This window comes from Pelecanus crispus, chromosome 2, assembly GCF_030463565.1.
Source record: "Pelecanus crispus isolate bPelCri1 chromosome 2, bPelCri1.pri, whole genome shotgun sequence".
Lineage (NCBI taxonomy): Eukaryota > Metazoa > Chordata > Aves > Pelecaniformes > Pelecanidae > Pelecanus > Pelecanus crispus.
The window spans coordinates 128,013,070-128,025,919 of record NC_134644.1 but is presented as its reverse complement, the minus strand read 5'-3'; the positions used below and the strand labels follow the sequence as shown (position 1 = coordinate 128,025,919).

The 12,850-nt window shown below is 39.6% G+C and overlaps 1 protein-coding gene across 1 annotated transcript in view; it reads left to right on the top strand.

Annotated features, from left to right (window-relative positions):
* LOC104033202 (ethanolaminephosphotransferase 1) overlaps positions 1-12,850 on the top strand; it is a 52,842-nt gene that overhangs the window by 22,901 nt on the left and 17,091 nt on the right. Inside the window, exons 5-6 of the mRNA XM_075705532.1 lie at positions 3,987-4,255; positions 11,845-11,953. Coding sequence (XP_075561647.1) covers positions 3,987-4,255; positions 11,845-11,953 — 378 coding nt within the window. The remainder of the gene's footprint in view (positions 1-3,986; positions 4,256-11,844; positions 11,954-12,850) is intronic.

The following is a 12,850-nucleotide window of genomic DNA, read 5'->3' as shown; positions in this document are numbered from 1 at the left end:
AGAGATGATATAAATGTGGTGACAGGCCTGAGCTTCTTATGGAGATGAAGTATCATTTTTTTTCTTTCCTGTTGCTGTTTTTCTCCCATAACACCTATACCTCATTTTCAGTTTCATATTCCATTTTTACTTTTTATGTCATACCATGACTGTATTTTTAGGTACATTGCATCTTGCTCTGCAGTGGTGTGAAGGCACAGACCTGAACTGATGCAGATCTGGGAGTGAGATCCACGTTAGCATGGCTTTCTCGCTTTCTCTTCCAAAGCTAACTCATTCCAAACTAGTCTCTCCACAACATGGTGCAACAGAGCTTATTTTTTTGGGGGACTCAGGGTGGCATATTTACACGAACTGCGCTGTGCTGTGTAAATGTACCCTCTCTTTTGGAGCTGCTTCTTATAAGGCCCTGCATTGCAGAGTGTAGCCATACATTTGTGTGCCATACTCAAGAAACCCAGGCTAGATATAAATGTGTTCTAGATGTACACTGCAGTGTTGCGCAAAGATGCTGGCCCCTTTTGGTATCAGACCCATGCATGTAGAGCCATCTTGATTAACCTGGATGTATCCCCTCGTGCAGACATCTCCCCCTGCATTGCAAATGCCTTGCCATTTCTGTTCAAGTGGTGAATTTGTGCCAAAATTATTTTGTCCAGAATTGCTTTGTATTTGTACCATAAAAATCATTGGGTCAATCATCCCTTGAAACTGACTACCGGTCAGATTCCCTAAGAGCTCTCTATAATCATTAGCAGAAGCAGCAATTTCTTTTTTCAAAACTATTCTTTATGTAATTATAGGGAATTTAATGAAGTAGCTATTGTTTCATAAATAGGAATTACATATTAGAGCTTTTAGTGTATGACACCCCAGAAAGCTCATTGGAAATTCAGCTTCTGTGGTTCTTAATGTAGATGTTATTTGGCCTATAGTTCCTAATACTTGGAAGACGAGGAATATGATGTTGACAGTCAAAGCTATAATGAACTGATGTATATGTAGATTTTTGTGTCTGCTGTCCAAGCCACTTCATTAAATATTTAGTCTCAGATTTAATTCTGCATGGCCAAAGTTTTCCCTTTGGAAGACTGCAGAGAGCCATAATAACTAACCAAATATGCAGCTTTAATCTCTCTCAGCTTCTTTTTAATGACGCAGTTACTCTCTCCGAATTCCCTAGCATGCTGCTCTTTTCCCCCCTCTTTGTTAAGGTGGTTTGGTATCTTTTCCCTTTCCCTAAAATGGAATGCTCTTTGCTGTTATCTTGAATTCCACTATTTAAAAGTTATATAAACTTTAATAAAACTGAAGATTTATGACCCTTCATGAGACAAAATCATAATATAATAAATCTGAAGCAGTGGAAGTGTGGGACAGTGTATGTCCACTATTGAACATTGTTGGCATGAATGATTTCAAACTGAAACCTGAAACAGAAAATATTTTCAGTCTCTTAAAATGTTAGTGAAACCACATGGAAAATGTGGGTAAAGATTTGTTAAAATCCAATTTTGTGTATGTGTTATACAGTTCCTGTATTTTTCCCCATGTCCATTATAATTAGAAGTACTGTATTTCATGACACCATTGTAAGGCTAACTCTTTTTAGTAAAACGTTCCTACAAAACGAAATCCACTCTTTTACTGATGCACATATTTTAGTGTCTGATGTGAATACTATTTTGTGACAATGTAGAGTAATTTATGAACAGATCAGTCTTCTATCATTCTTATTAAAAAAGTTATTACCCCTATAACTGAATTCTCTCTGATTTGGGATAGATGTTCTTGAAATTTGAAAGACCATATACGGTTTAGGGGTGTTTACATACCTATTTGCTAATTAAGTTTCAGAAGCATCCTAAAATAGACTAAAGGATTTCTACATTTGTAACAACACTGTTCAAGTAACCTCAAGCTTGTACACCCAGTTTTCTTTCTGCACTTTTCAGTAAGATGCTGACAATTCAATGGCAGTGTTGATGGAGAGAGAATGCGGCTATAGAAGGGGGCAAGCCATATCTGAAATCCTCTATGAGATCTTTAATTTTTAGAGTTGTGAGAACTGTCTCAAGAGATTTGTATTTGAGCAGAGGATCTCTCACAGCTGTTTAGGTATTACAATAGGGAGATAGTCTAAAATCTGTACAAAATGAAATCCCATATTTTCCTGGTTTAGATCCCTGAAGTATATTTACATTAAAGAAAACTCAGAGTACTGCCAAATAATCTGGAGAAGTAAGTAGCATATGATCTATAGCAGCTGTGGAGTCTTTGGTCTCACTCTGCTGAGTTGTATCGCTAGTCAGTTTTGGGTTACTAATACTATCAAGAGCTAATAATTGTTAGCTGTAGTACCTTCCAAGTAACATTAAAAAGAAAAAAGTTATGTTATTTTGAGATGCAGGATCACAGTAAGTAATCTGTAAGGTTTGTTCTGTGTATTTTTTCCTAAGAGGTTCATCCTGTGTGTTTACACTTCACTAAGAATAAAATATTTCAGTTTCTCACCAGCACAGTCTCAGAGAAGAGACTGAGGGTATGGTTTGGCAATACAACCAAGAAAGGTTACAGGTGCTAGACCCACTTCCTCCTTCTCCCTGCATTCACTGCCCCTCCCTTGTGCCATTTCCCTTGCTTTTTGTACCATTCACAGTGCCAATTCTGTTCAGTGACCCAGAAGAAAACATTATGTTTGCTGTCTTTCCACCAGCTGAGCAGGCTGCAGGTCCTCCCCTGTTCAACAGCAATGAACTCTCTGATTGACTCAAACCAGTGTCCAGCTGCATCCTCAGATCCAGCACAGTGTTTGGGCATCTTCCAAGCACTTAAGTATTAAAAGTGATCAACACATAACTTACCTTAACAGTAAGGTATTCTTAGACTCATAGAATCATTTAGGTTGGAAAAGACCTTTAAGACCATCGAGTCCAACCGTTAGCCTAACACTGCCAAGTTCACCACTAAACCATGTCCCTGAGCGCCACATCTACACGTCTTTTAAATACTTCTAGGGATGGTGACTCAACCACTTCCCTGGGCAGCCTGTTCCAATCCTTGATAAACCTTTCAGTGAAGACATTTTTCCTAATATCCAATCTAAACCTCCCCTAGCGCAACTTGAGGCCATTTCCTCTCATCCTATCAGTTGTTACCTGGGAGAAGAGACCGACACCCCCCTTGCTACAACCTCCTTTCAGGCAGTTGTAGAAAGCGATAAGGTCTCCCCTCAGCCTCCTCAGCACCTCAATGTCTGTCTTGTAGTGAGAGGCCCAAAACTGAACACAGTATTGGAGGTGTGGCCTCACCAGTGCCAAGTATAGGGGGACACCCACTCCCTAGTCCTGCTGGCCACGCTATTTCTGCTACAAGCCAGGATGCTGTTGGTCTTCTTGGCTACCTAGGCACACTGCCGGCTCTTGTGTCCTAAGATTTCAACTGAAAGACTCTTTAAAACAACTTATGTAGGCACACACACAAATAAATTTTGTAAAATTTGCTCCTTGAAGCTGCCACATAACTGTTAGTCATTGAAGCATTTAGCATCAGGCAGCCTAAATGCCTTAGTGAATCTACCCCACAAGCAGTCTGAAGTCTCAGAGGGTCCACAACACCAATGGATGGGCGAGAAGCCCTATGGACACTTCTCAGCACTTTCGTTAAGCAGTTGATCGCAAGGACTGACATAAAAGTGTTTAAAGACCACTGGGGACAAGTAATTATGAATGTCTTTCTGAAGCTTGTAAGGAAGGTGGCATTTAGTTTAAGAGCTGATGTAAGGACAGAAAAATTGATAACTGAAGCAAATATTTTATGAGCAATCCTAACATGTTGGTATTGAAGGGACTGCTGTGCTTCAGTTTGCTGTCATTGGTGTATTTTTCCCATATGTTATATAGGCAGTAGTGAAGTGTATGTAAAGAAAGTGACTCCTTTTGTTGTGCTCTAATTCTTTATTTCTTTTCCTTTCCCAATCTTTCTAGACTCCATAGATGGGAAACATGCTCGAAGGACTCAGTCCAGTACTCCTCTGGGAGAATTATTTGACCATGGGCTGGATAGCTGGGCTACCTCCATTTTTGTGCTTTCTTTTTTTTCTGTCTGTTCCCGTGACAATGGGAAGACTGGAGTTTCTGTATATACAATGTATATGTATTTAAGCATTGTCTTGTTTAACTTTATGTGTTCACACTGGGAGAAATATAACACAGGAGTTCTTTTTCTTCCTTGGGGATACGATTTAAGCCAAGTGGTAAGTATTTATCATTCCTGCTTTGGTTTTATTTTTTTAACTATGTTAGTGTTTTCATAATATTACAGAAACAGAAAAATAGAGCTCAAGGCAAATGTATTTGGCCAAGATTTTGAATGTGAAATAGCATAACCCTAAAAGTAATTCAGAAATACTTCCTGCATTTGCAAAGGAGGGATGCTCTTGAGCAAATTGTCAGCATCAGAGATTTGTTGCCTTGCAGGAAAAAAAAGGCTTGCAGCAAGCCTAGCAGTCAGATAGTGCCCATGAGAAAGTAATTTAACTGCATTTGATTTGTGGTATTAACAAAAATCATTATGCTATCTGAAACCACAAGCAATTTTCCCACCAACACTAGGTTCTGAGGCACAATATGAACTAGTCCAAGTAGTATTTCTTAACAGTATTTTACAGTTATACAATACTAGACCTTCTCAATTCTGCCACGTCTTTCTTACATCAAATGTGGTAATGGAAATAGCATTGTATCTGTATAGTGAGCATTAACTGTTGTCAAGTGAGTTTTACCCTTGAGTGAAAAGTCATACCATTAGAGGTTTCCTCTCTGGGAATGGTATTCAGTATCATGAATTACAGATAAGCCCACAGCCAGTCCCCAGCTGAGTTCTTGACCGGCTTACAGCCCTACCTTGAGGTGGACCTCTTCAGAAATGTGCCCAGGGCACCACGGTGAGTGGTGGCCTCAGTGCACAAATGAGTAGCAGCAGTAGTAGTAACAAGCTCATTGCACTGCCAAGGGCCCAGTGCTGGGATTTCTGGGCTGGCTTATCTATTTCTTAGATAGCCAGGTTCTTGCAGCCTGAAGAGCACAGTCCCAGTTTTCTGAGCTTCCTGTCACAGGCATGAGATGAAATGTACAGCCAAATATACATAATTGAAAAGAAGTTTGATAAGTATTCAAATATGTGTTTTAATGGAAATATAGTATTTGAATTAATGGCTGCAGATGTATTGCTGTAAACATAATCAGAATCCAGTGGTTTGAGAACAACTCAGAGATGGTGGTCCAGCTGTGGTGCATCTGTTTTGTCCCCTAGAAAATAGGTTCTGGGAGAAGAAGTTGGCCCGGGACTAAGACATTAGGCAGCCAGCTGGTCTACAAGTTTCAGCCATGTCTGTGTAAGGCTGCTTAGTGAAGTTCTTCCAGCAGGAAAGGAATAGCTATGTTCAAACCAATTTCACTTGTTGCTCAGATGATCACTGTAGATATACATGTGAATGTTTAGAAAGCTCTTTTGGATTGCTGCAGGATCCAAACTGTATTAGTGGTTAAATATGGGAGTGGGTATCAACAAGCAGAGCAGGACTGTTAACTCTGTCAGTGCCTTTTAGTGACCTATGCCTCTGTCACTGCTTTCCCATCTGGGAAATAATGGTAATAACATTTCCTTGCCTGACAGATTTGTGGTGAGGCTGAATTTCAGTAAAGCCTGTAAGCTGTTTTGATTAACTTGGATGCAAGGTGCTAACAAGAGCTATTTCCTGTTCCCCTCTGATGCTGAATTGCTGGTCCTGCATGCTTACTTTCTAGTAACTTTGGTGATGATTTGCCTACAGTCAAAATGATAAGCATATAAATGTAAGGATTTTTTGATGCTATATAGCACATTCATCAACAATGGTGGAAGATTTTACTATTGAAATGTCTGTATGTCAATTTTCCCATCTGTAAAAATTGGCTTTTGTAGTTGTGATTGCCTGTGAACGAAGACAAGATAGGATTTGTAGATCAAGGTAGTATTTTTTCCATTAGTCCAAACTACATTGCACGCATACCAGAAAGTACGTAACGTACTTTTTTCCAGCTGTACTAACTAGTCTAGTAAAATATCTTAATTCCCCTACAAACATTGCCTTGCTCTTGTTTTGTAAACCCATTCAGCAAATTTTGTATGATGTGTGCGCTATGAAAGGTAGCTCTTCATCTCCAGCTGCTTGGAGGAGAGATACTGAGGACATTAGCAAATTGCTGATGATGAGTAAGAAAGGTAACATCCCCCTTGCTGGTTTTCCCCCACCACTTCTCTGCCAGATATTCCCGCAGTCACATTCAGAGGCAGAGAGGGTGGAAGCACTCGCAAGCTGTTTTCAGACTAATTCCCAGCGTTTAGTTCACTATTTCCTCCATGGCATTCCTAGCTGGACTGCTGCATGAATGTGCCTCTCTGCTCTGTCTTCAATAATTTCACCGACAACATGATGCTATTGCATTGGCATGTCAGACATTCAGGTGGTCTGGTCCCCTGCTTCTGCTTTTAAAATTTATGGTAGCCAGGAACTTTGGACTTCATTATCACCACAAAGCTCAGGAAATACAGTAATTAGTATAAGTGTGCGAATAGATAACTGTTGACCTTAATGAAAGCTTAACTGGCACGTAGCTCCCAGGACACTGCTGCTGAGTCAGCTCCGCTGTATATAAACACAGACAGCCCGCTCAGTGGCTCTGTGTTAACTGTGGTACAAAAGGAGCTGCTGTTCCTCATGAAAAAATACCTCATTATAAATAGAGAAATTTGTGGGACTTATGCAGATCACATTTTTCTGCGGCTTGATGACTCGTCAGAATTGGTAACCTAATTGCGCTAGCTGGGCTGTAATTGGCACTCCAATTAGCTTTGATTACAGCAGACAGCTATTTATAGGAAACTGTGGTGTGTAAACTTGAAAAATGGCTGTAATGTGTCTGTGAGATGCTTGGTCAGAGGATTGTTGTGTTTTTGGATCCAGAACCAAGGAGGAGGCATCTGCAACAGTGAAAATGCTTCCCACATCTTCCCTCCAGCACAAGGAGCTGTCTCCTGCTGACTCCTCTGTGGGCAGAAAAAGATGCAGGGAGAGGAGCCTCTGTACACCATATCATGTAGACAATTTTCATGCACTTTCAAGTAAGCACAAGCCCCCGAAAGTCATGGGCTGAAGAGAAGACTAAAAAAAGAAACCCTTGCTGTGTTCTTGGATACATCTTGTCACAAGCCCAACCAAAGAAAGCTAGTACCTGCAATTGAAGTTTCCTGGAGAAAAAAAAGACAAAGCTTTCCTGAGAAATGAAAATTTCAGGCTCCCTGCTATATGTTAATTTTCACAGACATCCTCTGGATTGTTTAAAAATCTATTTTTCTCCTGCAAGTTTTAATATTCCCTTAATGAAGTACTCCCCTAAACCTGCTGTTGCTTTTCAGAAGCCACTGCAGTCGAGTTCATAGTAGGGGAACAAAATATTCATTTTTCCTTAATATGATGTAACGATACCTCTGCTTACATCAGTGCTGCCTTAAGTGTAACATGAGGGCACCCTTTCTATTCTTTAATAAAAGTTTAAAAGTGAAAATAAGAGCTGTGTGAGAGCTGGAGTGACCCAGACGATTCCACGCTCCTTCCCCTCACTCTCCCCAGCCAAGAGGGCAAGCTTGAAAAAAGCACAAAAGCACAAGTAGCAAGTGTGAAAGGCAACAGGCAGCTCGCTCTGGCCCTGCCCTAGCCCTGTAAGGAGAGGATAGGACCAGAAATCCTGCAGGCATGGATGCTTGGACCATAAGCCCCAGGGTTTCGGTTTGAGATGCTTTCCCAGCTGGTTCTGCCCCATGGCTTTGGATGGTCCCACCCAGGCACTCAGGGAAAATACTGCTTGCCTTGAGACTCCAAACAAATTAAGTACATGATGCAGGTAGCAACTTAAACATTGTAGAGCTTACTTTTCTCCTTCTTTTCAGTCAAAACAGGGGATTCTAAGAGGTTTTTTGGATGTCATATACCAGTTTTTCTTTTGAGAAGCAGTTTCCAAAACTCATGCTGAAATATGTTTCATATGACATTTTCTCGAGAAGTACTGTGGCAGCCAGTGTTTCAGGAACTGAAAGAGAAATTGCAAGCAATGCAAGTGCACATCACAGCTTTTAAAAACTTCTCTCTCTCTTCTGAGGGGCAAAAAAAAAAGTCTCTACTAAAAAGCAAAATGAAGACACAAATGTGTCATTCTTTGGTCACGTTACCAGGATTCAGAATCTTTTTTACTTTAGTTGAAAAGATATTTACTTTCAGAGTTTTCCTGATTTGAAGTCTCTGTGGAAAGTGTAGCCTTTCTTGTAAAGAAATAGTATTGATTATTTTTTAGTTCCAAAGGTAGGCTCGCACTGGAATTGTTGAAGTACAAGAACCGATAGCGGTGTGGATGCAGTGCTGGCCAGGCTGTGCTGTCTGCTTCCAGCTGCCTCCTGACACAGCTGGAAACTGAAGTCAGTATTCAGTTATTTGAGGGAAACCCCATAGTGTGTCCATGTGAAATTTAAATAGAATTCTGCAGCAGATTGCTTCGTTCTTAACCACTCGATTATGATTCTACTCAAACCTTTCTTTGTTAATTAATCTTCCATGTGCCTTTAGCCGTTTACCTATCACATGCTGCATGTCTAAATGCAAAATGACCTTTTTAAGACATATAAAAAACCATTTTATAGGCTAAATTTGCAACCTTTAATGATTTATTGAAAGAGAAAATACTGAGAAAAAAATCAGAAAGGAAAAATTACACATCACACTAAAGCTAACTCCTATTGAAATCACTTGTAGCAAAATGTTAGTTCTTACTGTTTTAAGAGTAACATTTATTTTCAGAGGGAAAAAGTAACCTTGTGTTTTAAATTACTTTGCTTTTTAGATGTTCAGTTTGAGCAATGTGTTAATGGAAAATATTTCGACACATGAACAATTAATGCTATTGAGATATGCTAGTGAAATTGAATATTACAGTAAAATTAATGTCATTTTTGTGGAATCCACAGCCGTCCTGTTGTTCAGCCATATCAAAGGGCCTACAAATTAACACCATGTATTTCCAGATTTTTGTCTGCATAAATACTCCTCCTTCTCATAGATAAGGCCTTGGCAAGCCAAAAATTTTCCTGGTCAGATGCTGCAGTGAGTTGGAATCCGAGATTGTATATGTCTGATGCTAACTTGCTATATAGTCCTTACTTATGTTATTTAATTTGGACTTCTCATTTTACAAAAGATTGCAATTATTTTTACTTGGTAAAGACTTCATTTATATCTGAAAAGTACTAAAGCTGATTGATGCCAGAGATGAGTAAAAAAACCTGGCCGTCTTTTCTTAAGCAGAATTATTCAGTTGCACTTAGGAACACTGCTTTACTTTTTTTTTTTTTTTTTTTTTACCAGCGGTGGCTTTAAAACCAGTTTATACAAATTATTAACATACTTAGCTTTTGTCTAATAATTTTGACAATCTTCAACTTTTGCTAATATAGCTTAGATCAAGGGACACAGCTGTTTTCTCATCCGTCCAGCTTTCTAAAGGAAGTCTTTGAGACTGCCTCGGTGAAGTCAAAGTTACGAGTCCTTAAAAAACAACACACCAAAAATTTGAAGCCAAAGAGTGTTTTGTCATACGCTACATCTGTTAAATAAGAGGCAATCTCAACCTGTGAGTGCTGCATCACCAGATCCCAGGGCAGGGGGTTCCCCTGAGAGAGCCTGTTGCATCGGCGCTCCTGTTCCTAGAGGTGTGCCGACATCTGACAGTGATACTCATGCCTGCACTGCCAAAAGTACTGGCTGTAATAACGGATAACACTGAAGTTCCTCTTTTATCACTTGCCAGAAAAGTCTGTTCAGAATTCAATGTGTGAGGGTAAATTCAGGCTCCATCAAAGCCAGTTGGAGTTTTGCCATTAACTTTGATGGGGCCAGGAGTCCACCCATCATGTCTTATGGATAACATAATGCAATTTCTTCGGAAAGCTGAATGTTAGCTCTGTTGTAGTCAGTTGCAAAACCCATTATACACGTCCTTTATTTAAACCAAAATGTGACTCACTGACTTCAGTGGCCTGGGATGTAACTCATACTAGTGCCTGCTCTTCGCTGCAGATCTGTTGTGCTGCTTGTTCTTGCAGAGACAATTCAAACAGCCAATTTTGCAATGCCACATTCATGCAAAACCCTTGAAGAGCTACATACTGATAGGGCAGGAGTCTTGCACTTAGATACAGAGAAGTAAGCGAAGTCAAATATAGTGATAGCTACAGGTAATAGGGAGTTAAGCAACTTCAGTGTTCTGCTACTAATCTGTGATCTTAAACAGCCTGTTATCTAAAAAAGGGGTTTTCAGAGTACCTTTAAATTAAAGCAATTAATTTAATAGAAGACTGGAAATGTGTTTATTGAAGTTAAAAATGAAGAAAAAACATAACATAGTAAAAAATTAGTATTTAAAAAAACTAAACAAAAAATAGTAAAAGCTATCATACAGGTAAAACTGGAAAATATTTGTCATCCCACAGGGAGAAGCTGTATTGAATGGAAAATACAAAGGTTACTGAATGTTACTTGGGGATGAATAGATGAATATGCAGTCTTCTAAATGGCATTATAATTAACATAGCTGTTTCAATTTAGAGCTAAATGTTGGCAATTCATTCTTAATCCAAGCCTAGAATAGTTGAGGAGGTTGAGACACGTAGCATGAAACATACAGCCCCTTATGAGTCCTACAGCAAAACTAAACAGCTGAGAACAGAATAGCCTAGAGGAGGAGTGGGGCAGCAGTCCCACTAGCAGGGTGCCAGCAGCAGAAGGGGCTGGAGGGGGTGGGTGGCCTGGGCTAAGCCAGGAAATGGGTTTCGAGGGAGAGCAGGGTCCCTTGAGGAGGTGGGATCAAGGGCACAAAGGCTTGGGAACCACTCCATCGCATTCAGTACTGCGTTTGCACATCACACACCTAAAATGGCAAAACTTCATCAGTTTGTGCCGTAAATTGTAGGCAGTGCTGCTACAGGTAATACAATGGGTGTGGAAGGTATTGCTGTAGGAGCTATAGGGTTTTGACTGCATTAACGTTTCTGACCTCAGCTGGGTCACAAAATTAACTCGGAAGAGGAAGTAGAAACATTTACATCTCTGCTTAAACTGGTGGCATTTCAGCAAGTGACGCGGGTCTTGTGTATGAGTCTACCACTCCTAATGACGTTTGACTACGTTTTTCTTTTTGTGTCCTCTAATGATGTTATCTGTCAAACAAATTAAAAATCAGAGAAGACTCCAGCTCCCTCCCCTTCATCTTATTTCTTCACATTCAACTGGGTTTTTTTATTATTTCAGGTGAACTTAGATTTAGTTATTCTGATATGATCAGTTCAGGGGGCTGACCTGCAAAAATAACCACATTGCTAATTCTGAAATCTGTATGCAAATCAAGAAAGTACATGTGCAGTGGGGAGACCTGGCATTAAGAAGGGATTTAGAAATTAGGTGTTTTGAAAAGGTAAGTCAGTAGTACTTACCACGTGCAAACAGATGCACACAGTAGCAGGGAAGTTGCTTGCTTACTGTATTTCATACATTCTAAATAATTTTGTTGGTGAGCCTAGAAGCTGCTTCACGGCTTAGAAGTAATTGTTTTGGGATGGCAGCATAAGATCCTGTAAAGTGGAGACAGGAAGAAAATAAAAGATCTTTTTTTTTTACTCTTGCATTTGTATTAAGATGGTAAGTGAAATTCTGTGCCTTTAGAAGTAAAGGATTGAAAATATGTTATCCTTTTTCTATAGGTATTAATAGCAGCATATCTGCTTACCGGTGCTGTTGGTGTGGAAGTCTGGCAGAAGCCTTTCCTGTTTGGTTATTACATTACAGACGCATTAGTAATCTTGCTTATAGGTAAGTGTCCAGATCCATGCAAAACTGTACTGCTTTTTAATTATTTTTCATTAGCTGTTTCTTATATTTCCTTCATATTTTTTTTTCCTTTTGTAAGTGTTGGCTAGTCCAAAAACCACATGAATAGAGCTGATTAAAAGGGCTAATACTGGAAAACTTCAAAAAAGTAGATCATTTTTGAAACATTTTTCCTCACTGAATTCTATCCGCTACACACAAATAATAAAGAAAATGTTCCCTACCTGCACGTGCAGTTCAGCGCAGTGTGCCGGCTAGCTGGCTGGCTCTCAAAGTCTCAGGAACTCCTCGTGTCACTCAGGTAAAATGTGGCTCACATTTACATTACTATAAGTTCAATGTTTCAGCCTGCAGCATACTATACTCCAAAACATTATGGATAGAATTAATAAAGGCATTATTTAAATAATCTTAGGAGGCAAAACTGTAAATCTGAAAAAGAGCCAGGTGGTTTCTAAGCTCTTCTTTAGAATTAATTTCCAAACAAAAGTGATGCATTTTTCAGAGACAGCAATAGCCTATTTGCTCATTATTTGATACTGTCAGTGTAGTTTGAAATAAGCATTGAACATTTTTCAACTGCTGTAGTTAGACTGAGAACAAGAGCAGTTACATTTTAATGAGTTAAAAACATGGTAACCACCTAAAAATGCATGTATGCGAAATGGCTTTGATGTGCTGCGTGGAAGGTGAAGAAATAGGTATATAAATTTTAGGGATTTTTAGATGAGCATAAAAGTGATGAGAAGAGGGCACCAGACCCAGTGTTTGACACAGACAGTCTAGACTTACATCCCAAGAAATGCTTTCAGTCCTTGAGCCAAATGGAGAGCTTGGATATTAGTGCTTACCCAAGGCTACCTCTAACTAGGAGCGATC